Source organism: Onychomys torridus, chromosome 1, assembly GCF_903995425.1.
Source record: "Onychomys torridus chromosome 1, mOncTor1.1, whole genome shotgun sequence".
Lineage (NCBI taxonomy): Eukaryota > Metazoa > Chordata > Mammalia > Rodentia > Cricetidae > Onychomys > Onychomys torridus.
In genome coordinates, this window is record NC_050443.1 from 80,383,142 (window position 1) to 80,411,062 (window position 27,921).

Consider the following 27,921-nt stretch of genomic DNA (forward strand, 5'->3'; position numbering starts at 1 on the left):
TAAAACAAGTAACACTAAAGTGTTTCTGTTTCATAAGCATTTTCGTTATCTTAGATCAATGTGATTTTGGGGTCCTAAAGACTCCTTCACTAGTTAATAAGAACTCAGTGTTAAAAATAGACATTAAGTGATAGCTGCTATGCAAGTGACATTGTTAAAAGAAAAAACACATAACTGGGAGAAAATATTTGCAAGAAAATTATATTAGTAATATGAGAAGAACTATTAAAACTGAATAATAATAATAATAATAATAATAATAATAATAATAATAATAAAGTATCCTGTGCTGGCTAGTTTTATGCCACCTTGACACAAGTTATAGTCATCTGGGAGAAGGTAGCCTCAGTTGAGTATATAACTCTATAAGAATGTGAGCTGGCTGTTTGGAACCTTGGGCTTACACAGGGACACTTTGCTCAGCCTGGAAGGAGGGGACTGGATCTGCTTGTACTGAATCCACCAGGTTGAATTGAATCCCCAGGGGAGTCTTGACTCTAGAGGAGATGGGAATGGAGGGGAGGGGCTGGGGGGGAGGTGGGGGCGGGAGTGGGGAAGACAGGGGAACCCATGGCTGATGTGTAAAATTAAAACACAAATATAATAAATAAAAAAATGGAGGAAAAAAAAACAAGAATGTGCTATAAGCAGGTCTATAGAGCATTTTCTTAATTAGTGACTGATGGAGGAGGGCCCAGCTCATTGTGGGTGGTGCCATTGTTGGCTGGTGGTGCTGGGTTCTGTAAGAAAGCAGACTGAGCAAGCCATGAGGATCCAGCCAGTCAGTAGTACTCCTCCATGGCCTCTGCATCAGCTTCTGTCTCCAGGTTCCTGCCCTGCTTGAGTTCTTGTCCTCACACTTTTTTTGATGATGAACTGTGATGTGGAACTGTGAATGAAATAAACCTTTTCCTCCAAGTTGTCTTTAGTCAGGGTGTTACATCAAAGCAATAGTAACCCTAACTAAGGCACATCCCATCTTAAAAGTGGGCAAAAGACTGGAACAAACACCTCTGCTAAAAAAAAAATTTAAAGATGGCAAATGAGCAAGCAAAGATGCTTCAGCATTGTGTCACTAGGAAATTACTAATGAGACAGTTACATTCCCAAATTGTGAGAATGCCAAATACTGCCTAGGGTATGGAGAGATAGGGGTGCTTTGTTGCCAGTAGGAATACAAGATGGCACTGCCACTTTGGAAACAAAACTTTGTTATATGATCAGCAGTTATGAGCCTTTACATTTAAGCCAAATGTGATGAAAACATATATTCACTCAAAAATCTTGCAATGAATGTTTATACCCTTTTTGTTTATAATTTCCAAAATTTATAAACAGCTTAGACATCCTTCCATAGGTGAATGGATAAGGAAACTGAGGTAAATCAGACAGTGAGCAGTTAAGCCACTGAAAGACATGGAGGAATTATGTAATCATATTATCAAGTGAAGGATCCTAATAGGAAAAAAAAAACCCTGTATGCTATGTGATTACAAATACATGCTGATAAGGCAAAACTACATAGATAGTAAAGGTCAGAGATTGGAAGTGATTATGGGGACGAGGCAGGAGTGGAGGCACCAGAAGATTTCAGAGTAGTGAAACCAACGAAGTAGTGGTAGACACATGATGTTGTCCATCTATCAAAACTAGTAAAGTGGTATTTCTTAGATAGTAAATAGTAATGCAAGCCATAAGCTTTAGTTAACAATGTGCTAGTATTTCATTAATTGTAACAAATGCATCATACTAAAGAAAAATTTTAATAAAAACTGGTGAGCTGGAGAGATGGCTCAGAGTTAAGAGCACCAATTGCTCTCCCAGAGGTCCTGAGTTCAGTTCCCAGCAACCACATGGTGGCTCACAACCATCTGTAATGAGATCTGACGCCCTCTTCTGTATACATAATAAATAAATAAATCTTTTTAAAAAAATTGGTATGAACAGCTGAGTGGGAACCTTGTACTTCCTGTTCAATTTCTTTGCTCTGAAAAATAAAGGCTACTTTTTTTGGGGGGGGGGCAGGGTTTCTCCATGTAGCTTTGGTGCCTGTCCTGGATCTTGCTCTGTAGACCAGACTGGCCTCCAACTCAGAGAGATACACCTGGCTCTGCCTCCCAAGTGATGGGATTAAAGGTGTGCACCACCCACTCAGGAGGCAGAAGCAGGCAGATCTCTATGAGTTTGAGGCCAGCCTGGTCTACAAAGTGAGTTCCAGGAAAGGCTCAAAACTTCACAGAGAAACCCTGTCTTGGAAAGAAAAAAAAAAAAAAGATTTGTGCTGGGCGGTGGTGCACACCTTTAATCCCAGCATGTGGGAGGCAGAGGCAGGAGGATCTCTGTGAGTTTGAGGCCAGCCTGGGCTACAGAGTGAGTTCCAGGAAAGGCACAAAGCTACACAGAGAAACCTTGTCAGGAAAAACAAACAAACAAAAAAAAAAGATGTGCGCTACTGCCACCTGGCCTACACTACTAATTTTATAGTTGTTCACCAAAGTGAGGAATGAATTAGCTCATTAATTATTTACTGAGCAAAGATTGTGAACTATGCCAGTTTTTTATTGTTCTGTTCTTTAAAGAACTCATTTACAGCTGTCAATCAAAATGTATAGTGATTTGAAATAGCATGTGTGATTTTTATCTGATTGAATTGAGTAGTCTGGAAGTATTATAAACTTTGTAAAATGACCTGGATTTGAGCATATATTAACTAGCTGGGTGATCTTATGTAAATTAATTAACTTTTAAAAACTTCTGTTTGCTACATTAGATGATGTTTATAAAAGTTCACAAAGAAGTGTGAACATCTCAAAATGAGTAAACTCTCAGATATTAGCTCCAGTGATTAGTGTGTATGTGTCCATCCAATAAGGAAGAGGAAAAAGAATGGCTCTCTGCTGCTTTAACTGTTCAGACACATTTGAGTTACTTCTCCTGATGTTCCCAAATGGCTGTGGTGAAGCACACGAGATACCATTTGCTTGCTGATTAATACATTCCAGCTTCTGCTTTCAAGAAGGAACTGCTTTTACAGCTGTCTTTGACATCAGTGGGTAGCTCAGTCATGCTGACTAGTGTAACACTTTTTATTGCTTGAAAACAACAGAGACCAAATCATTTCTCCCTCAATAAAAACCTTATGACGGGGCCTTTTAAATAGTTACCTGTTACTGTTTACCCTGAAAATAGGATGTTAAATTTAGGAGACATTTTAAATGATACTGTTTTGAGGATGTTTGCTGACTTTTAATATTCTGAAAAAGCTAAAATTTTGGACATTTTATTCTAAAAGTTTTGAAGTTATAGTTTGTGTTTTTCCAATTAATTTTTTTTCCTGATGCTAAGGTTAGAACCTAGGACCTCAAGCATTCTAAACAAGTACTAATCCTAGTTTTTGTAATGTTATAATAAACTGGGTCCTAGACCACATAAAAACTGGGCATGATAGCATATGCGTATAATCCCAACATGTGGAGGCGGGAGGAGTTCAAGGCCATCATTAGCTCTGGTGAATTTGAGGCCAGCCTGGGCTACATGGGACCTGTCTTAGTTACTGTTCTGTTGCTGTGAAGAGACACCATGACAGTGTATGAAAGTAACATTATAATTGAGGGCTTGCTTACAGTTCCAGAACAGAGGGTTAGGCCGTGATCATCATGGCAGGGAGCAAAGCTATAGGCAGGCAGATGTGATGCCAGAGCTGTAGTTTGAAACTCACATCTGATCTGTAAGTTGCAGGGAGAGGGAGGGGGAGGGGGAGGGAGGAAGAAATTGGGCCTAGCATGGGCTTTTGAAAGTGTTAGCCTACCCTCAGTGACGTGTGCCTCCTCCAGCAAGGCCACACCCCTAATCCTTCCTAAACAGTCCACTAACTGGGGACCAGCCTGTGGGGCCATTCTCATTCAAACCAGCATGGGACCCTATCTTAAAAACTGGAAAGAAAAGAATAAGGCAAAAATCCTATCGAACCCATTGAGCTATCTTAAACTTTCTAAAAATATTAGAACTATATTGCATTCAGTTTGGGTTTTAACTTGGTACCAGTAAATCTGTACATGTCCATACATATAAACTGAAGACAAATACTCTCTAATAGCATTCTATAATTGTTTCACTGGTTGAAAAGAACATTAAAACAGACAAACAAAAAACCCAAAGGAGCAAGTCTTTGATGTGGAAAATCCAGAAATCCTATAATGCTCCAAAGCTATTTCTTTTAGAGCAATTTTGAATTTACTAGAAAAAATACAAAGGTAATACAGGTATCTTCCCCAGATTTCTGTATTATATGTTAACATTGATATGATACATTTCTCACAATCAACATTAGTGCATTACCACAAATAAAGACTTTACACACTTAGATAACACCAAATTTTCCCCCTATATCCTTTGCGTCTATCAACATTACAGTTAGTTCTTGGTCTCTTTATTGGTCTGTTAATGTTTCATTTTATATATATATATGCTATGTTGGTGCTGGGAATCAAACCTAGGTCCTCTGGAAGACCAATCAGTGCTCTTAACCACTGAACCATCTCTCTAGCCCCAAATTCTGCATTCTTGGCCAAAGGGAAGCTTGTTGACTCCTGGACCCTGTTGACATGTCTCCTCTGGTATGTGTGTGTCCCGTCCCCTTGCCTTATGGTACTAAAAGATGGTTCAGGAGCACCTGGTATATTTCCTACCCTAGCTCTAGAAGTCAGCCTTTTTGTAAGGAACCCTGATTCTTGGAAAAATGTATTGGAAACCAAGATCTTGGCACTGAACATATAGTTACTGCTTTGCTGTCATTGCTTCTAGAACTTTTCTGTGGACAGAGCTAGGAAACATGCTTTTTACTACTCACATATGTACATCTATCTATGTAATTTTGATTTAGATCCCCTGTACTCTAATTTATCTCCCTAAGTTACTTATTCCATAGTCCCCTTTTGTTTATTGTAACTTTCTCTTTCTAACATCAGGCAACATGCCTTTTATCATCTGTGTTCTGTATATTTGTTTAATTCTGGTATCTGTATAACACATTGCAGAATTATAAAAATATAACTATTGAGCAAAAACTTGATCAAATAGGGTAGTGTGTGTGTATGTTTTCCCTTTTATCTTTTGTTGTATAATTTCTAGTAGAGATATTAATCTCCAAAATCATTTGAATTGGTTTGTAAAAATATTGTTTTAAAGAGTTATAGATTTTTTTTGCCTCTTAATTCTTTATACTTACTGGTGAACTTATGCCTATTTTAGTAATGTACTTAAATTCAATTGTTATTGTCTTTAAAAAAACAACAACAAGCATTTCAAACCTTTTCTTAAGAAGAGTGGGATTAGGGTTGCTGTTGTGATGGATTAGGGTTGCTGTTGTGGTAGAGTGCTTTAATCCCAGCACTCTGGCAGAGGCAGGCTAATCTCTGTATGTTTGAGCTCAGCCTGGTCCACAGAGAGTTATAGGCTTTCCAGGGCTACACAGTGAGACAGTGCTTTTAAAAACAAAACATTGAAAAAAGAATTGTGGGCTAGAGAGATGGCTTAGTAGTTAAGAACATTTGCTGCTCTAACAGAGGATCTGGGTTCAGTTCCTAGCACTCACAAAAGTAAATAAATTTAAAAGAGAGGGATAAAGTTCATTATTACTATTAAAATGATGTGCGAGTATGGTAAAAGCTGTCATCACACCTTCCATCCAGCTTATGCGATGTACTTACTTTTAAAAAATCATTTCTGTAAAACTGGGGATTTTGTGATATGAAGGCATAGCATTCAAAGAATGTCTTTCCCAGTACTCCCTCCCTCCATCCTCCCCCACACCTGATCCCTCCTCTTCTCATGCCTACCCCCTATCCAGACCCCTCCACCTGTGATGTCTAGTCTATTTCCCCTTCACAGTGAGATTCATGTGTCCCCCCTTGAGTCTTCCTTGTTATGTAACGTCTTTGGGTCTGTGGATTGTAGTATGGTTATCCTTTCACTTTACAGCTAATATTCACTTATGAATGAGTATATACCATGTTTGTCTTTCTGGGTCTGGGTTACCCCACTCAGGATGATCTTTTCTAGTTCATCCATTTGCCAGCAAATTTCATGATTTCATTGTTTTTAACAGATGAGTAGTACTCCATTATATAAATTTACCACATTTCCTTTATCCATTCTTTGGGTCCAGCTTAAGACCTACTTTTGACACTGCCTAGAAGGCCAAGACCAGAGGCTAAACAACCCAGAGACCTTGGATGGAATCAAACATGACTGGGGAAAAAAATTAGTGAAATGAATTTTAATGATCTTCTGCTATGCTCAAAGGTCATTGCCTAGCACAGTTGTCATGAGAGAGGCTTCACCTAGAAATTGATGGAAACAGATGCAGAGACCCACAACCAAACATTAGGCATACCTCAGGGAATCCTGTGGAAGAGGGGGAACCAGAGGAGCCAAGAACACCAAAAGAAAACCCTCAGAATCAACTAATCTGGGCTCTTAGGGACTCCCAGAAACTGAACCACTAACCAAAGGGCTTGCATAAGACTGACTAGGCCCTCCGCACATATATTACAGTTGTGTAGCTTTGTCTTCTTGTAGAACCATAACAGAGGGAGCTGGGGTGTCTCTGACTCCATTACCTGTTTTTGGGACCATTTTCTTCTACCACATTGCTTCATCCAGCCTTAATAGGAAAGGAGGTGCCTAGTCTCACTGCATATGCCATGGCTGGCTGATATCCATGGGGAGGTCTACCCTTTTCTGAAAAGAAAAGAGGAATGGGTAAGGGGGGAGCCTGGGGGAAGGGACTGGGAGGAACTGATGGAGGGGAAACTGTGATGGAGTTGGGAAAAAATTAATATTAATAAAAATTTTAAAATGTTGTTTCCTAATACTTAAAAAAGCCGCCTAATGCCAATCTCCTAGTAATATTTAAGTTTTAACTTTATTCTATGCTGTGGAAAGAATGGCTACATGCAGAGTGGCTCTGAGAGAAGCCAGGAGCACATCCCTGCTCATCTTGCTGCTTGAATGGGTCAAAGGTTAAATCATCAGTCCATTTCCCAATGTCTACTTAACAGTGACTTTCTTTGTATTTTTTTACTTGTTAGGGAAATACAGCAAGTGTTATTGAATGGTAAAACAAAGCAAGTCTTATATCAGACACTGACAGCTTTTTAAAAAGTTGGAATAGGATGTCATTGATAGTACCACATTTTTATGGAAGTCACTCCTTCAGTGTGAATTATATTGCTAGTCAAAGGAACTTTTTGTATCTGGTGTTCAAGTCAATGTAAATAAATATATGCCTAGTGGGCCAGTTTTAGAGAGGAACTCCCCATGGGCCAGGGGAGTGATTGAAGAAAAATCTTTTAAAGATAGCCAACTATAACTTTATTTTCCTTAGCAAACTAATTAGTGTGGATAATTTTCTTTGTAAACAGACCATTCATGTAGCTGATACAGCTTTAAGCATAATTTAGAAAGTGAAGTAGTTAATAAGTATATAAAATGCCCTCAGAGGCATGAAATGTTATTTAGGTCCTTACTGATAATGGCTATGGAGCATTTCTGAGTATCTATGCAGATTAGATCTTGAACAGCTGCATAGAGCACATAGAAGTCATGATTCCCGTCTCTGTGAACTAACTTGAATACAGTCTTTCATCTAGAGATCTCACTGTTTGTCCAGTTTATGAATCCCTCAACTCCTCTATGAAAGGTCCATTCAGTTTAATACAGTCCAGCTTTGTGGTTTAGAACTCTAGAAACTGCTTTTGTTTTAGAATGCACAAAAAGTTAACAAATTAATGTGACAATTTTTTAGAATTAGATAAAATCTACTTGAAAGGATTTCTTTCAATAAAACTTTTGAGAATTTTAGATTCTAGTTCAAATTTAACTTGTCATTTTGATACTGGCCTGGAACTGCCTGTGTAGACCAGGCTACTCTTAAACTTGTGGTGATTCTTCTTACCTGTTTCCCAAGTACTGGCATTACAGGCATTTGCCACCATGCCTGGCCTGAATTTAACTGTCTGTGAACTATATCACCTTAAGAAAAATCTGAATATTATGAAGTTTCCCCTTTTTGTGGTTTTAACAGGTCTTAACAGCATTAAGACAAAGTGTAACTGTTCTTGTTAAACAGCTTATCTCTTCTGCATAAAGAGGGCTGTCTTTCTGTCCTTTTCCTTCTCTTCAGAGGCTCATTTCTTAGACTGTGTTCTATGTGAAGTGTTCTGCAAACACTTTAGAGTTAATTAAGCTGAAAGTCAAATCATGATCATAAAATTTCTATGTCATATCATCTGTTCCATATTTGGCATTTATATTTCCCCCCCCCCCCCCCCCCGAGTAACTTGTATGTTGCTTGGCATTTTATGTTGTATACTTCTTATTTCTTTGTACAGATAGTGAGGTCTTTTAATTCAGGGATCTTGACTTAGTTCAACTTTTACAAAAATTAATGTGCAATATGAAATAGGCATGAAATAAGTTTCAGGGGATTCTTTTTTTTTTTTTTTTTTAGCTGAGGATCGAACCCAGGGCCTTGCACTTGCTAGGCAAGCACTCTACCACTGAGCTAAATCCCCCAATTTTTTTGTTGCTTCGGAACACAAAGAATCTCAGTCATGACAGTAGACAAATTTGACTAATTTTACTGAGGAATTTATTTGTAGTTAACACTTACAGTTGTAATACCATTTTTTCATCAGTAAAAATTAAGGACCATAGAAATTTTGATCCAACCATTTCAAATCTATAATGACAAAAACACAAAAGATTGGTATACATTAGGATCCAAGTAATATGAATGAAATTTATTCATGCAGTCAGTGGATATTTTAGTATCAACCAAATGCTAACCACTCTTATAGCTGTGGATAAAGTACTTTATTAATAAAAATAAATAAGTAAACATGATCCCTACCTAATGGAACTTATAGTTAATAAACAGAAAAAAATTTAAACGAAAAAAAATTTAAACGAGATAGCAACAGGATATGAGGATTATGAATAAATATGATTATGTGACAGAGCAACTGAATGGAGGTATAGACAGTGGTTAAAGAGAGAGAAAAAAGATAAGGACACACCTAACTTATGCACTCTAAATAGTTTCTCAAGAGTCCATGGAAAACTAACCTCTTTTGGGTCTCAGCCAGGAACTGGAAAAGAAAACAAAGAGTAAGTCACAGTCTGTTGGCGTCATGATAATGCAGCCAGTTTGGAGGACCTCCTACAGACCGTATATGTGACTGCAATTAATTAGAACACACCCATTACGTAAAATATGAGTTTATAATGGGCCAGAGCTGAACAATCAAATATCCTGTTTTTCCCTTAAGAACTGTATCTCAGGAGAACCAAATAGTTCAGAAAGATAGTTTATTCATGTAGAATTCCAAGCCATAAATAAAGAATAACAAATTATTTCAATAGAATGAAATGAAATACCTGTGCATTAAAATTGTTCATGTTTTTCTGCTTGTACTTATGAGTGTTTTATTTAGTAAATATAAGTCTTTAAAAGAAATGGAAGTAAGAATTTGGCAGGTGTGATTGTGAGATGGTAGGAAGATATTTCATGTATGGAAACATAAGCAAGGTACAGAAGTGAGAAAAATGCTGTTATATAGCCAGTGAAGACTTACCAGTTGGGTTCCCCAGAGTACAAGTGATGTTAAGTGGAAGTATTGGAGATTGTAGTTAAGATGAGTTCTCAGAATACATAGTACTGGAAATAGTGAAACCCAACTATTGCCAAGTTCAGGAAGAACTTGTGATCCAAAGGAGCTTTAGTTCTTGCTATGCACTGGATGATATATGAGTAGATACATTTTCCTCTTCTGGTATACAAGAGTTTGGCTGCTGGATTTAGAAGTGTGGCCCATGCCTCAGACAAATTACAGTGGGATCCTGAGATGCCAGCTGTGTGGTCAGTTAATAGTTTGGTGATATAAAATGGATATCCCTTAAGTCCCACTTTTCTCATCTTTATATGTTTTTAACAGGGTATCCAGAAATTGGCTAGTCAATATCTGAAGAGAGATTGGCCTGGAATAAAAAGTGATGATCGGAATGATTACAGGTAACTTTCTCTGTCTCTGTTTCTGTCTTTCTGTCTGTCTCTGTGTGTGTGTGTGTGTTTGTGTGTGTGTGTGTGTGTGTGTGTGTGTGGTTTCAGAGGTCAACCTCAGATGTCATTTCTCTGATACCATCAACTTATTTTTTAATACAGTGTCTTTTACTGAGCCCTGGAGTTTGCCAATTAGGCTAGGTTGGTTGGCAAGCAAGCTCTAGGGAACATCTTTTCTCCACCTTCCCAGCACTGGCATAACAAGCACATGCCATTATACCGAGTTTTTTTATGTAGGTACTGGGTATTGAACTCAGTCCTCATGCTTGCATGGCATGTACTTTGTACAGACTGAGTCATGACTAGTTCCTTTCTTTTTCTTTTTTTTTTTTTTTTTTAAATGGTTTTACTCAGAGGCCTATTACAATTAGATAATGTAACACTCCAGTTTTTAAAAGTATTACTTCTTTCTTTGCCTATGTTTTTAAGACAATTATTTTAAAATTTATATTCTATAACATATGAATAGCTTTGTGAATTAGATTAGTTCAACACATCTTAATCAAAAATTATATTAATCAGTACACACATATGGAATTGAAAGGACAGAGAAACAGATTGTTTTCTTTTTTTGTTTTGTTTTTTCAAGACAGAGTTTCTTTTTTGTTGTTTTTGTTTTTTTCGAGACAGGTTTTCTCTGTATAGCTTTTGAAGTTTATCTTGGAACTTGCTCTGTAGTCCAGGCTGGCCTCAAACTCACAGAGATCCGCCTGCCTCTGCCTCCCAAGTGCTGGGATTAAAGGCGTGTGCTGCTGCTGCCACCACCACCACCACCTGGCTAGGTTTTTTTCTTATGAATCTATGATATTAGAACATTGTTGCAATAGTAATGAAACAAGATTACACTGCTATCATGCTCATCGACTTGTTTAAAGTAAATCTTAAATTTTGAAAGTTGAGATCTTTGTGGGTTTTTAATAATGAGTGAGAAGTACTTTTATGTAATATGATACTTAATTATATATATGTGTGTGTGTGTGTGTGTGTGTGTGTGTGTGTGCAAAAGCTTACCAGTTCATGTTCCAACATGAAACTTTTAAAGAAGGCCAGTGACAGCAAGTTCTCAGTAACCTCCAGTGTAGTTAGAGTTTTCCTGCCTGGCCCAGTCAGGACAAATCTCTCTTACCCGCCAGTCCCACAGTCGCTCAGACCCAACCAAGAAAGCACACAGAAACTTACATTGTTTAGAAACTGTATGGCTGTGGCAGGCTTCTTGTTATCTACTTCTTCTGTCTTAAATTAACCCATTTTTGTTAGTCTATACTTTGCCACATGGCTTGTGGCTTACCAGTGTCTTTACATGTTGCTTTTCATGGAGGCGGCTGGCGGTGTCTCTCCCCAGCTTTCTACTTCCCAGCATTCTCTTCTCTCTTGTCCCACCTATACTTCCTGCCTGGCCACTGGCCAATCAGAACTTTATTTACACAGAGCAATATCCACAGCACTCCAGTATCTTCTGATTTGTGTAGACTTTGATGCATTCTAGTGCATCAGAATTTACTAATATTTATTGGTTTTATGCTTAGAGATATCCTTAGTTTGGGAGGTAGACAAGTCAACTCAGTATTTACCATCTTTTTGGAATTAAGACCAATTCCAACAAACAGTAGTAAAAAAAAATTGAGTATTTAAGACCTTGGTATGAAGTGGCCAGTTTAAAGCCTGAGTCAGAAAGCATGCAACTGAAATGTCGGTGAAGACTGACATTATCACAGCATTTCTTAAAGAATGGGGCTAGAGCCGGGCGGTGGTGAAGCACAACTTTAATCCTAGTATGATCTCTGTGAGTTCGAGGCCAGCCTGGTGTACAGTGAGTTCCAAGACAGCCAGAGCTGTTAGACAGAGAAACCCTGTCTCGAACCGCCACCTTCCAAAGAATGGGGCTAGAAAGTGGAATATTAGAAGAAATCCCAAAAGTTATTCACATTGGCAGACCTCAACTTCTATAGCTACAAAGTAATAGATGTTACAATTTTAATATTAAAGTTAAATAGGAAATAAAAATAGAGATTTTCCTATGAAATTACCAGTATGTGAACAATTCAGCTGAAGAGAAAGAGCTAGAAGGATCAAATTCTAAATAGAAGAAATAGGTAAAATAAAGCCCAGTGGTTAGTAAAGAGGCTCTATATTACTGATGTGAATCAGCCCTCCAGAAGAGACTTTGTTGCTGATACAGGATTGCAAGTGATGGATGAGGTGTATTCTAGTTTGTTTGAAATTCATGAGTCAGGTTAATAAAGAAAGAAGAATAGGGGCTGGAGAGATGGCTCAGGTTGAGAGCACTGACTGCTCTTCCAAAAGTCCTGAGTTCAATTCCCAGCAACCACATGGTGGCTCACAACCATCTGTAATGAGATCTGGTGCCCTCTTCTGGTCTGCAGTCATTCATGCTGTATACATAATAAATAAATAAATCTTAAAAAAAGAAAGAAAGAAAGAAAGAAAGGAAGGAAGAAGAGTAATGGCTATGCTCCCAGGCAAGCTTATAAAACCTAATTGTAAGAGGTGTTTTAACCCAACAGTTACTGAATATTTACTAAGTGCCAACACCTTGTAAGAACTTTATTCATGTTTGTGATTCTTAAAACAACCCAGGGAGGAAAATATAATTTTATTCTATATAATAAGTTAGCTGTTAAAGTAGACTTTAAGATTAGAGACCTTGAAAGATACGGTATCTGTTTTTCAGGAACTTACAGAAAGTAGCCACTATAAACAGTTGCCAGATTGGGAAGTAGTAGAGGTGCATATGATAGAAAAAATCTCAGCTTATATAGCACTTAGTCTTAAGGGGTGTGCAAGACTTTGCCAGGCAGACAGCTTGGTGAAAGGAATCTGAGCAGAAGTAACATCTTGAAGGTGTGGAGCATATGAAAGACCGGTATTGGGTAACAGTAAAAGTTCAGGATGGCTAGTGTAAAATGCATAGGTTGGAGGGTGAACCTGGCAATGGGTGTGGAGAATATATAAGTAAACATCATAAAGGGCTTTGATGATCATGCTCAGCATTTATATTTTTATTCAGAAGGTAACAGAGGCATTGAAGAATTGTCAGTAGAAAGCCTGTGACTAATTCCAGTCATAGTCCAAGGTAAAGTAGAGTAGCACAAAAATGCCTAAAGTGTAAAACTTCATAATTCTTCATTTATCTTCATTTGAACCATGATAATTATAGTAAAAATGAGATTGTGGGGGAGATTTCAGAGGTTTCTAAGAGTGAAGCCAGAGGACTTACAGTTGATTTGGTTTGGGGGTTTGTGAAATTTATTCTGAGGCAAAGTATAGACAGCTTCCTCTGTATCTAAAATAGTTCTTGGCACAGAAGACACTTGATAAATATTTACTGACTGACTTGAAAAAAAAGTGGGAAGGGAGGGAGGATTATACAGTGACTCCCAGGAGGTTTTTTTTTTTCTCGGTCTTTCATATTATTTTATTTTCTTCCTTTAATCTAGTGATATGATACCCAATTTTTGTGGTAACTGGCAGGTCTCTAAACAGACTTACCCGATTTATAGGCAAGGAAGATGCTGCTTCTTGAAATAGTCCCACCATGGAGCCTCTGGTCATCCAGCCGTCACTCCCTCACCTGACTTCATCTTCACTCTATTCAGTGGCCACTTCACTGAAAGTTTCCACACTTGACCTTTGCATGGCTTCCATGATTTTGCCACATTTTTCATGCAGAATGTATCTGACCTTACTGCATGTGCGCCACCTTTGGGCTCTGCCAGCACTGTTACTCCCAGGGCCTGGACTGTCTTTCCTCCCTTTTCCAGAGCCGCTTCCCCTTCCGCAGCATCTTCTAAGCTTGCTCCTGAGCTCCCAGCAGTTCTGGTGGCAGCAAAAGGTCTACTCCCACAGAATCTAATGTAGGCAGTTTGAGGGGATGGTGAAGGTTTCTGGAGAAGACAATAGCGAGATCAGAATTGAGGGTAAGAGTGGCAGTTGCCAATTTAAGAAACTTAATTGCTTTTATTCAGGGGGATTGGAATACAATTATATCATTTCTTTCCTTCCCTTACATCTCTCCAAACCTTTTCATATACCCTTCCATTATCTTTTAAATTCATGGCTTTTTTTCATTAATTATTGCTACATATGTATGTGTATAAACATACATATACTCCTAAATATATAAATAGAGCTGGTTCAGAAGTATAATGTTACTTTATGGTTATTTTCAGGGATGATCATTTGTTATTGGATAACCAGTTGGTATGCCCTTCCCTGGGGAAGATTATTTTTATTACCCTCAGCATGCCTTAGTTGTCTGAAATTCTTTGTAGGGTGGAGGTGTCATGGGCTTTCCCTCCATCCATTTGTCTGTTGGTGTTGTCCTTGTTCAGCTCATGTTTAGACAGTCATGTTGGTGAGACTTTATGGGTGTAGCTTCTGACATTCTTAGGAGACATAATCTCACAGAAAACTCCATGATCTTCTTATCTTTTAAAAGTCTTCCACCCCCTCTTCTGAGCCTTAGATGTCTGAGTGTCTTGTAGAGGTATATGTTGAGAATGAAATTTTTATTTATTTATTTGAAACTTATTTGGTTTTAGTAATTTCAGTTTCCTGTTTAGTTAATTTATAGTTGGGTTTAGTTTAAAAATTCTTATCAAAGTAATATATGATTATCATTAGTTAAATAGTTTAGAAGAGTATAAACAGTACAAAGTCTAGCCTCTTCTTTCCCAGGTATCACCCACTCACATTCTGTTCCCTGGAGCAATTGCTGTAAGAGGCACGTGGTCTCTTCTTTTACCTTTTTTTCCCTATGTGATTTATTCATGACCATAATATTTACAGCTTTGTTCTTTTTAACAGGACTAGAGTTACTATATACATATGTTCCTATAAATGTCTCTCTGCCAGCAAATGTGCATATGCCTGCACACATGCACAAAATCTACTTTAAACAGACATTCACAGCAGTGTTCATTCTTTTTAATGGTTGTTTTAATGTCAGAGTATGGATGACTCATGTCTGTTATTCATATCCCTGTTGGTAGTTAATTTCTATTATAAATAATGCTCTATCTCCTATGCTCACAAATATATCTTTGTACACTGTGGAAGTGTGGCTATATCTGTGGGGTAAATTCTCAGAGAAGGAAATTCTGGGTAAAGGTTTAGTATATTCAAAATGGTGATGTTAGAAATTGTCTACCATAAATTCTTTATTGATATATTTATACTTCTTCAAATGATATTTAAAATTACTCTTTTCTATTAATTGAGTCATACATTATTATTAGCATGCCTGAATGGTCTTTTATTTTATTTGCCAGTCTGATGATGCATGTACCATTACTTTAATGCTGTGAAACTACCCCACTGACTGAAAACTAGACTTTTGTAATACTATCTCTGGAGGTGTTTTTTTGTAATCTTTGCAGGTAGGTTTTGTATGTTTTCACTATCAGTACTCCTCAAAGTTCCCTCCTCAGCTTTCTAGATATTTCCCTCATCAGTCCTGGTTTAAATGTGTGTGTGTGTGTGTGTGTGTGTGTGTGTGTGTGTGTGTGTGTGTATTTTGTGGTTTGTGTGTGTATGTGGTTTTTTTTTGGGGGGGGGGCGGTTCGAGACAGGTTTCTCTGTGTAGCTTTGCGCCTTTCCTGGAACTCACTCTATAGCCAGGGTTGGCCTCAAATTCACAGAGATCCACCCGCCTCTGCCTCACATTTTTTTTGTAGGGGCTGGAGAGATGGCTTAGCGGTTATAAGCACTGGCTTCTCTTCCAGTGATACTGGGTTCAATTCCTGGCTCCCATGTCAGTTCACAGCTGTCTACCTACAATTGAAGTCCCTTGGGATCCAGTGCCCTTTTCTGATGTACAGACAGACATGCAGACAAAACACCCATAAAATAAATAAATATTGTCTGCAAACTGGTACTAACAATCTTATTAGAAAATATGTTTCAGCCTAGAAAACAAAAACTCAGATATCTTCCACATCTAGATTTCATCTTCTCTTTTTTGGAATGTTAAGTAGCTGCTCCTCTCTGCCCATGATTGCTCCCTTTCACAATTCCATTTTCTACAGTGCAACAAACTGTCTTTACCTTTCATTATGACTGTCTTCATGTCATTGTAAAATAGGCCTTCCACTACTCAGCTGCTTTAAAATCTTTTGTTTTTATCCTTGCCAGCAGAAGGAATTTAAATTTCTATTTACTGTATTCAAAGCCATGAAGAGGCCTGATTGCAAATTACCTGTGTCTTATCTGCAGCAGCTTTCCCTTTTGTCTAACCCTGGAATGCCTTAGCTTCAGTTTTACTGCAGTTCTTTTTTTTATATTAACATAATTTTTTATTGATTCTTTGGGAATTTCGCATCATGCACCCCCGCCCCCAATCTCACTCATCTCTCCGTTTTTTTCGTATCCACCCTTCACCCTTTACTGTCCCCTCCAAGAAAAGCTAAAAAAGAAATAATGAAAATAAGATAAAAATTAAAAAATACAAATAAGAATATTAATTAAGGGCTGTGGTGGCGCACGCCTGTAATCCTAGCACTTGGGAGGCAGAGGCAGGTGGATCTCTGTGAGTTCAAGGCCAGCCTGGTCTACAGAGCTCCAGGACAGACTCCAAAGCTACAGAGAACCCCAGTCTGGGGGGGGTGGGGGAGAATTTAATTAAAAAACAAAACCACTTCGCTCCTATTGCTTTATCATTCGTCTTAGTGGCATTGGAAGCTGCTGTGTGTCATGCAGTATACACTTTTCTCCAAACAGCTTTACTTGCAAACATTGTTTGTGTAGCGTGTTGTTGGTCAGGTACACTGTCAATACTGGACCCTTACGGAAACTCCTCTCATATCCTGCTGTTGCCCTGAGTCATGGAGATCCTATCCTATGACCGTGGTTCCATAAGACCAGTTCTTTACTCCAGCATGCTACAGATGGGGCAGATGTTGGGGCAGATGTTGGGGAGTGCCAACTTAAAGCCCTGGATGTGTGTCTAGGTGGTAGCTGAGTTATAGTCCAGGCTGCAAGTTGTCTTCTTTCCTCCTGTGGGGTATTAATGAATGGGCTTCTAAGAGAGAGCGGCCAAGCATGACAAAATACAATATAACAAGATAAAGGGAAAACTCTCATATCAAAGTTGGACACGGCAACCCATCAGGAGTAAGAGTCCCAAGAGCCAGCTACAAGAATCAGAGACATGCTCATTCTTGCAGTTAGGAGTCCCTTAAAACCTAAGCTAACAGCTATAGTGTATATACAAAGGACCTGGTTGCAGACCCATGTAGAACCTGTGCTTGCTACTTCAGTCTCTGAGTTTTTTATGTGTGTTGCTTAGTTTTTCTAGAGGACCTTGTTTTCCTGGTGTCCTCCATCCCCTCTGACTCTCATAATCTTTCTCCCTCCTCCTCTGTGTAGTTCCCTGAGCTCTGAAGTGAGGAATTTGATGGAACTCTCCCATTTAGACTCTCTCTCTACATAATGTCTGCCTGTGGGTCTCTGCATCTGTTCCCATCTACTGCCAGAGGAAGCTCTCTGATATTTGTAATATGAATCTTCAAAGGTCTTATTAAATAAAAATCCTGGAGCCAGATATCGGGATTAAAACCTGAGAGATCAGAGGAATGAAAAATCCACAGCTAACCTCACCTCACCAACTCTGCAGCTTCCAAAGAGACCTACTTCTTGTATACCCATGCCTGTATGGCTTTCTGTTCTGCCAACTCATTTCCTCTCTACCCAGCTACATCCCTTCCTCTTTCAGTCCAGCTCTGTCACTTCCTGTCTGTCTTATGGACCTCCAGACCTTTATGGTTAACTAGTGTTGGAATTTAAGGCATGTGCCACCAGGACTGGCTCTGCAGAGTACCTTCCCAAACCAAACAGACTAGAACATAGGGATGAGGGCTCCATGTAGGCACCAGCTTGATGTCTCCATCTTCAATGAATTGTGTGGGTGTTATCTTTGGTAATGGGGCCCCACTGTCAGTTTGTGGAGAGCAACCTTTTGTCTTACCAACATCCTGGATTGTTTGGGGATTTCCGTGGAACCCGCTCAACCAACAACTCAGGTGAATGCAACCTAGTTCCACTACTGGAAAGCCTCACCTGGCTACAAGAGATGGCCAGTTGAGACTCCATATCCCCCATTACTAGGAGTCCATCTCTCCAGCCCAAGTTATAAAATATAATAGAAGAAAATTCTAGACCTGACTGAAACTTTTGGTAAGTTAGAAAAAAATGGTTTGAAAAGGAAGTTGGCTAGAAAAAGTAAAAGATGAATAATGCTTTGACTTCCTCAAGAGGTTCGCATCATGGTACCAGGCAAGGTGTGGGGTTTGCCTGGAGTACCTCCAGAGCACACTGTGATGCTGGCCAGGCATGTTACAGCAGGGACAGATGTAGAGCACCACCACTGTTTTCTTCTTCAGACAAAATAGGCATCTCAAGCACATAGTGATTTTGTTTTCGAAATCGTTTTCCAACTGAGTAGGTTTACATAAGACCTACTTATGTAGTTGAAAGAGAATGTGCTATAGAAGTATATAGCCTTCATCTTTATTTCTGTACTATGGTATTCTTGAATGACCTACTTATTCTCTTAAGTCTGAGCCTTATTCACCTTATCTGTAAAACAGATAAGTAATACAAATTGATCATAACATTTAAAGTCCACATTACTCATTTATTTTACAGTTTCATTTTGTCTCAAGTTATGGTTGTGTTCTTTTTATTTCATTATTAATAATAAAATTCCCTACTCATGAGCTATATAGAAATAGAATATTCAGTGCACATGTGCTAAAATAGTACATAGAAGACAACATAAGGTAAATGTATTGTAAGTTCTGGGGTAGTCATTCTTTCACTTCTGGTGACCAAAGCCTAGCCAGTTTTTCCCCTTACTTTCCCTGCCTAACACTTTTCTGTCCTTCCTTGAATTTAGGAGTATGTATCCTGTTTGGAAATCTTTTCTTGAGGGGACAATGCAGGTAGCCCAGTCTCGGATCAATATATGTGAAAACTATAAAAACTTCATTTCTGAACCTGCAAGGACAGTAAGAAGCTTAAAAGAACAGCAACTAAAACGGGTATTGTTTCTGTTTTCTGTCTTTTGTTATGTGTGTTTTAATACTTATAATCTGTAAGATTTTGTTATAATTGCTTTTAAAACTTAGAGGTATTAAAAAAAATGTGTTCACAAATGTTCCTGGATAGCATTTTTACCAGGATTTTTCAACATGAGTCTTCTTGTTTGTTTTGTTTTCTCTGTGTAGCCCTGGCTGTCCTGGAACTTGCTCTGTAGACTAGTCTGGCCTTGAACTCAGAGATTCACCTGCCTCTGCTTCCCAAATGCTGCAATTAAAGGCATGAGCCACTACTGCTCAGTATCGTGTGCTCTTTAACAAATATTTTTTTATCTGATAAGGTGAGTATAATTTAAATTTATAGATATTGGGAAAGCTCAATAAATACTTATTAGGAATATCACTTATGCCAGGTGCCACTTATGTCAGGGTTGGTGGTGCACACTTTTAATTCCAGCGCTTGGAAGGTAGAGACAAAACAGATTTCTATGTGTTCAAGGCCAACCTGGTCTACATAGCAAATTCTAGACCAGCCAGAGCTATAGTGAGACCACTTAAATAGTTCAAGTAAATATAGCTACATAGTTATACAATATTGGTTTGATGTGTGTTAAAGTACTTACATTCTTAATCCCATTAAGTCTTGGAAAAGTTTGCATTAATCAGTCTTAATTTCATTTGGGCCATTTGGTGAAACTTAAAAGAAAGAAATTGACACATTTTGCCAAATATACTAGTAACTTTAATTTTTAAAAGCCTAGTGAGGTAGCCAGGAGTGGTGGTGCACACCTTTAATCGCAGCACTCAGGAGACCCAGGCACATGGATCTTTATGTTTGAGGCTATCTTGGTATACATAATGAGTTGCAGGCCAGCCAAGGCCACAGAGTGAGATTCTGTCTGTCCCCTCACCTCCCCCCTCCAAAGGACTAGTGATTAGTTTAAGAATAACTGGATGTGGTGATGCATACCTAGAGTCCTAGCTATTCAGAAGGCCAAGGAAGAAACAATGTAAATTTGAGGACTGCCAGTTTAAAGCCAACCTAGCAAATACAAAAAAAAAAAAAAACAACTTTGTCTCCAAAAAAAAAAAGATTAATTATATACACAAGTAAACATTTTCAAGGGACTTGTTTCTTCGATCTCATTTTAAAATGATGGGAAAATGTTACTGTTGAATATCATTTGTAGGAAAGGTTTACTATTAAAGGAAGATGTTTAATAAATACATAGCTGCTGCTGTGTGTCAGAGCTGTGCTTTGTTGCTCTTAACTTGGTTTGGAAGTGTCACCTGTTGAGGCAGGTATATTATTTTAACCTCTCTTATTGACGAGAAACTAAGACTAATGGGATTAAAAGCTCCATGTCATGTAACTGACAGCTGGAAATATGGAGATGTAAACCCAGGTTGACCTCCCACAAAGCCCAAGTTCTTGATGCGTTGTGGGAGCTCAGGTCTGTTTCCCTGGGATGTCAGAGCCTCTCACATTTTCTCACTCTGGCTAGTTTAATTTCTCTTTAGCCTGAAATTAAACTGCATTGAGTCCTAGTAGGAAAAATTAGATGTTTAAATTATGTCCTCTTTTGACAAATTAAGTTACCATGATACATGATAAAATTCTTTATTAGAAATTACTCATACTTAAGGAAATAGTAAAGTAATTACTTTAGGAGACAGCATTTCAGGGTCATACAATGTTTGGTTTTAATTTTATTTCAGAAATTTAAAAAAAAAACCTCATTCTGTAGGCCAACTATGATTTCAGTAGTCCAGAGTTAATATTAAATAATTATATGTGTACATATAAATTTTTTTATTTTTCTAGAATACTCATCTAATATCATTTGGCTTAAACACATTGGTGTAAGAATGTGTGTAGCTTATCTTTGCCAAAGATGATCACTTTCAAAGGAAACATGGTGAACAAAGTATACAACCACTCCAGTGGTTTCTTTCCTTTTTTCTTTTTGGGTTTTTTGGACAGGGTTTTTCTGTTTAACAGTCATGACTAACCTGGAACTCACTCTATAGACCAGGCTGGCCTTGAACTCACAGAGATCCAACTGCCTCTGCCTTCCTGAGTGCTAGGATTAAAGGCATATGCCACCACCATACAGGTCTGCCAATGATTTCTAGTTAGAGGAGAATAGAGTATATGAGTTTTGTGTCTGAGGTTTGAGGGGAGAAAATGTGTAATTTTATAGAAGGAGGAGTAGAAAGTGAAACAGACAATTTATTCTAATGTCCTATCCTAATAGCAAATATACTAATTTCCAGTTGTCAATACATTTGCCAAATCTTATTTGGTTACTGAAAAGTTCTGTCTTTTTTCAATAACACAATGTTTTGAAAGAATATAACTTTGATGTTTTTTCTCTTCCATTATTGGAGTAGTCCCAGGCATAAATCTAACCAACATTCTTGGGCAAGAAATACTTGATGAGATTTAACAATTCTTTTTCCTGTGAATGACCTTGTTTTATATTATAGTTGATAATGTATTTATATTTCATCTAGAAAGTTACTGAACTTTACGTACCTATTTGCGTACTTGTCAAAACTGAATCTCCTTTAAACCGCCTTAAGCCAAGAAGAGACTATGTTAGTTTATATATCTAAAATTTCTGGGATTTCAAGTATGGACAAATACAGGGTCTCAAATACTTGTATTTAGAACTCACATTAAAAAAAAAAATCAATCATCAGCACTGCTTTTACCAATGTCTTCCTTTTGAAAAATGCTATTTAATAGTAGTGTTATAAGTGTGTATGGTGTGTGTGATTAAGTGCGGGCATGCATGTGTGGAGGTTGGAGGACAACATTCTGGAGTTGATTCTCTCTTTACAATGGGATCCCAGCATCTGACTGAGCTAGGTAAGCCTGTGCAGCAAGGATTTTTACCTGATGAGCCACCTCTTTGGCTTAATGGCCTCTTATTTTCTTTTTTCATAATTCTTCTCTCACTAGGTTATAGGTAGGCAACCTTAGATTTTTTTTCTCTTTCCTAGAAGTTTCAATGAACCTACCAGAGTTGATTTCCATACTGACTGAATCTTTTTGTTGGTATTTAAATAAATCTTCTGTTTATTTTTTGAGACAGATTGTTTTTTTTTTTGTTTTTGTTTTTTTTGAGACAGGGTTTCTCTGTGTATCAGTCCTAGCTGTCCTGGAACTCACTCTGTAGACCAGGCTGGCCTCAAACTCACAGAGACCCACCTGCTTCTGCCTCCCCAGTGCTGGAATTAAAGGCATGTTCCATCACTGCATGGCTTTAAATAAATCTTAATGTAGTTTTTAGTTTTAGAATTTTTGATTTACTTAAAAAAATAGGTTGAATTGAATCCCCAGGGGAGTCTTGGCCCTGGAGGAGATGGGAATGGAGGGGATGGGGTGGGAGCAAGGTGGGGGTAGGAGCAGGAGGGGGGAGGACAGGGGGAACCCATGGCTGATGTGTAAAATTAAAACACAAATATAATAAATTTAAAAAGGAGAAAAAATAGATTCTATGTTTCAGGTATAATTTTTTTTTTTTTTTTTCCGAGACAGGGTTTCTCTCTGTAGGTTTTTTTGTTTGTTTGTTTGGTTGGTTTTTGGTGCAGGTATAATTTTTTATGTTTTTCTTTTATTCTATGTTTTCTTTAAATATTTCTTTTTTTTCCCCATAATACTACAGGTTGAACACAGGGCCTTACGTGTGCTAGGAAAGCTTTACCATCGAGCCATATCCTAAACCTTTTTTTAATCCTGTTAAACATACTAATCATAATTCTCCTATATGAGTGATACTGGTCACTTTTTATTATTGAACATCTTTTCTTGGTTTCCATCATGTGGGTCCCAGGAATCAAACTCAGTAATTTGGGCCTACTGTGTACTGGATACTATGGATAAAAACTTTGGAGGGTATGGAATATCTCTGCCAAAGAGAATGGGCTTTGACAAGCTGGCAGAATTCTAGCTCTTGTCCCATTGGTGTCTGGTTTGGGACTTTTTCAGGCTTTTTTTATTTTACTTATTCCTGTGGACCTAATGGAATCTGTGGGGTACTTACCTGCTTTCTCTGCTGACAAGACTTAAACTGTACCCTTTGTCTTCTCAGAGCATGTGGCTGCTCTGACCCTCTGATCTCGCTGAACACTTCCTTCAGCTACTGTTTACTAGATTTCTTGTTGTTTCATTCCACACATACTTTTTAGAAGTCAGCAGATGACTCGGGGAAATTGTATTTGGTTTGGGTTTTTTTGGACTTGCTTGCTCCTCTGCAGTAGCTTTCTTTCTAGGTCTTTGCTTTATAAGTTCCTGCTCTTTGGGCAAGCTTTCCCTACAGAGTAGAGGACTAATACCAATTTCTGTTTATAGCTTTTTAAAAATTTTGAAATATATACTATATGTGTGTGTGTGTGTGTGTGTGTGTGTGTGTGTGTGTGTGTATATATATATATATATATATATATATATATATATATATATATATTATTATATTCATATGGAAGTTCATTCTCTCCTTCCATCATGTGGGTCCCAGGAGTCAAACTCAGGCCATCAGCTTGGCTTACCCACTGAGCTTCCTTACCAGCCCTAATTATAGTGTCATGACTATAATTATTGGTGCCATGGATCGAAAGTGTATGGAAAAGCCAAGTGGAAAGTTATCTGGGTATGCTTCCTTTTTCCTGGGTCTCCCAGTCATGTGGTCTGTATGTTCTGTAGCAACTTACATACTTACCTGAATGTGAGAAGGTAGACTGATCCAGGTTATTCTCTCACTATCAGAACTAATTTTTACTCAAAACACTCTCTCTGCAACTTTCTAAATTTTATTTTTATCTATTGTGATAAGAGCTCCCTTTATACTTCTAGCTAACTTGGAACTTACTATTGACTAGGCTAGCCTTGATTTTTTTTTGTGGCAATTGTCCCACCTCTGCCTCCAATTGCAGAGATTCCAAGCATGCAACAACATGTCTGGCTACTCTGTGACATTTTAACGTTCATGTTCTGGGGGCTAGAGAGTTTGCTCAGTGATTAAGAGCACTTGTTATTCTTGTAGAGGATCTGGGTTTGATTCCCACTCCCCACATAGTGATTCACAACCATCTGTAACTTCTTGTTCCAGGGATCTGATGTCCTCTTCTGACCTCCACAGGCCAGTAAGCATGCACAAGATGCACATACACACAGGCACACATAAAATGAATAAATCTAATTAAAAAACTTAAGTTCATGTTCTTATTAAAATTTTCTCTATTTTGTCTGGTAGTACTTAGAGATAAATATAGACACATTGCAGTTATTAAGTGTCTATGATAACAGAAATTATAGCCAGGCAGTGGTGGCACACACCTTTAATCTCAGCACTTGAGAGGCAGAGGCAGACAGATCTCTGAGTTTGAGGCCAGAGAAACCCTGTCTCAAAAAAAAAAACCAATAAACAAACAAACAAACAAACAAATAAATTGTGTGTGTATATAGTTATTATCATGACTTCAGGTGTCTAAGTTATTGTTGTTGCTGTTGTTTTTGTTGAGATAGTCCAGGCTGAAAATCCCCACAATGGAGTTTTTGGACAGTTGTATCAGGACATAATATCATGAATGTGATAAGTCAATGCAATTAATGTAATTAATAAATATCAAATAAAATTATTGAATGAATACTGCGAATGTAATCAATGAATACCACAAATGTAATTAATATCATGAATGTAATTTAAAAAATAAATTAAAATAAAAAAATTCAAGTTTAATATTTAAACAGATTTCTATAAAAATGTGTACAAGTCCTTTATATAGTAAACTTTTATTTTAAATTATGTATGTGTGTGTCAGGATGTGCACATGAGTGCAGCAGGTGCCTGCAGAGGCCTGAAGAGGGTGTTGGGTTCCGTAGAGCTGGAGTTATAGGTTGTTGTGAGCTGTGCAGTTTGGTGCTGGAAATCAAACTAGGGTCCTGTGCAAAAGTAGTACACGTTTTTAACCGCTGAGCCATCTCCATAGCTTCCATAGTAGATTTCGTAGTTATCTTAATGCCTTTAATCTTTTTTTTTTTGTGTGTGTGTGTGTGTGGGGGTGTGTTTCAAGACAGGGTTTCTCTGTGTAGTTTTGGTGCCTGTCCTGAATCTCACTCTGTAGACCAAACTGGTCTCGAACTCAGAGATCCACCTGGCTCTGCCTCCTGAGTGCTGGGATTAAAGACGTGTGCCACTATTGCCCAGCTTAACTCCTTTAATCTTAATACTTAAAATTGACATTATTTTTTATTTATTATTTTTTTCGGAGCTGAGGTCCGAAACCAGGGCTTTGTGCTTGCTAGGCAAGCGCTCTACCACTGAGCTAAATCCCCAACCCTAGACTTTATTAAGATTATGAAAAATACATGCTTAATTCTTTTGATTTTTATTGTCAAGATATTTGCAACAGCACGAGTCTTTTCATAGTGTTTTTCCTAGCCTTACCTTAATATCAGTCAGCATTGGGGTTATTTCCAAAGAATGATGGGTAGGCAAACTGTGACACTATTTGCTACAGTACTTGAGATGGAAGTACCAGCTGTTCTCCAGATTTTAATTTGCCACTCAAGGACAATAAGTTGCTGATTTTTCTCCCGAGTTGCCAACCTGAAGGCATATTGCACAGTCCTTAGGATGAACTCATTTTCTGTAAACCTAAAAACTAAAATTTTAATAATTGCATTTTTGTATTTTACAGTGTGTGGACCAGTTGACAAAGATCCAAACAGAATTACAAGAAACTGTGAAAGATTTAGCAAAAGGCAAAAAGAAGTACTTTGAGACTGAACAGATGGCTCATGCAGTCAGAGAGAAAGCTGACATTGAAGCAAAGTAGGTATTTTAGCATTTCTAAGAAAACAGCTATGTCCAATAAATTTTATCTCTGCCAGTGCTTTGTTCTCTCTTAATAGAAGGTCTAGACTTGCTCTTGGGTCATGCTGGATTTGTTTGACCTCCATGTATTTTGTGCTGTAGATCACATTTTTCCCTTCTATTGGCTAGTTTTATCTATTTTAATATGGCAAAATAGGGATATTTGGTAATTAAATTGAGTTTTTAAAAAGAAAGAAAATAAATAAACATTATATTTACAGACTTCAAAACTTACCAACAGTTTAAAGTTGCTATGCTCTCTGACATCAGGGTTTAAGAGCCTGGTGTTGATCATATTGGCTCTAATTGTTGAAAACCTTTGTGAATCTCACATGTCATTGAAGGATCTTGGGCTAGATGTGAAGTGAACAAGGGCTAGACCCATGTAAATGCTTTTCTGGATCACTGGTTTTATTTTTTATTTTATTTTTTTACATAAAATTTAGTAATATACGTTTACATCTTGCTTTAGCAGTTGGTTAATTTTACTTTCAGGTATATGCAGTAACAGGGAAAAGAAGGTACTCTAATTAGTTATAAGATATATAAATCACAGAAAGTAGAGATTTTTTTCAATGACAACTTGATAGCATCTATGCTTGGAAGAGGAAACACGTCAAGACAGGAAGTACATTTGGTTTTTAGTCTAACTCAGGTGGTGGTGGTGTCCTTTTCCCATTGGCTGGGGTCCAGCCTTGCAATTTTCTTCAGGTGGCAGAAAACGATACAGCTCCAGGCCTCTAACTCCTAGGATAGAGGAGTGGGCCTTTGTATAAACAGAAATTTTACTGGGTGAGGACAATTAAAACATTTGCATAAAAGTCTTACAAGGTAAAGTGTAGCTGGAAGTTTTTCTGTGTCCCACCTGGTCCACAGCCGCTCAGACCCAAGTAAACACACAGAGGCTTATATTAATTAAAACTGCTCAGCCATTAGCTCAGGCTTACTACTGACTAGCTCTTACACTTAAACTCAGCCCATTTCTGCTCATCTATATGTCACTACATTTTCTGTGGCTTTACCTGTGTGCCATTACATACTGCTCCCTGGACAGCAGGCTGGCATCTCCTGATTAAGTCTTCCTCCTCCCCGAATTCTCCTTGTCTACTTATTCCACCTATACTTCTTTCCTGGCTACTGGCCAATCAGCCTTTTATTAAACCAGTGTACAAAAGCATTATCACATAGCAGTGAAGAGATGAAAGGATTTTAATTCCTTGTCCTAAACACAAGTTTTAGAGTATCTGTCAGAAAAAAAAATCATATTTGATATTTCTTGCATTGGTGAGAAAAGTCCACCAATACCACCATTATCTGTGCTACAGAGCTGGATTCTGAAGACTTCTGTGAGCAAGAGAGCTAAGACTCATGTTCACTGTGCTTGCTTGTGCAAAATCTGGAAATGTGAATTTTTTGACATGAATTCAAACAGCCTTGCACTCTTCCTGTACATCCTGGCACCAGGCACGGTTATCTAGCATTTCCTTCCTTCCTTCCTTTCTTCCTTCCTTCCTTTCCTTCTTTCCTTCCTTCCTTCCTTCCTTCCTTCCTTCCTTCCTTTTTTCCTCAGCATATTTTTATATGCAAGAAATTTTGAATGTAATATTTTCATTCTTCTAGAATTTTATAAATGTGTACAATGTATTTTTATTGTATTCATTCCCTCTCTTACTCCTAACTCTTCCCACATTCATGTCAACCTCCTATCCCCTCACAACTTTATGTCCTTTTAGTTGTTGTTACTAATCCAGAGTCCAGTGTACTGCCAATATACTGATGGGTGTATTTACTGGAGTGTTGTCAACTACCAGGGGCCATACTCTAAAAGAAAACTGACTTTCCCATCCCAGAAGCTCAT

The 27,921-nt window shown here is 38.0% G+C and overlaps 1 protein-coding gene across 2 annotated transcripts in view; it reads left to right on the top strand.

Annotated features, from left to right (window-relative positions):
* Positions 1–27,921, top strand: part of Fchsd2 (FCH and double SH3 domains 2) — a 213,222-nt gene that overhangs the window by 72,436 nt on the left and 112,865 nt on the right. For both annotated transcript variants that reach the window (XM_036187261.1, XM_036187271.1), the window contains exons 4-6: positions 9,999–10,075; positions 19,038–19,182; positions 25,888–26,021. In XM_036187261.1, coding sequence (XP_036043154.1) covers positions 9,999–10,075; positions 19,038–19,182; positions 25,888–26,021 — 356 coding nt within the window. The remainder of the gene's footprint in view (positions 1–9,998; positions 10,076–19,037; positions 19,183–25,887; positions 26,022–27,921) is intronic.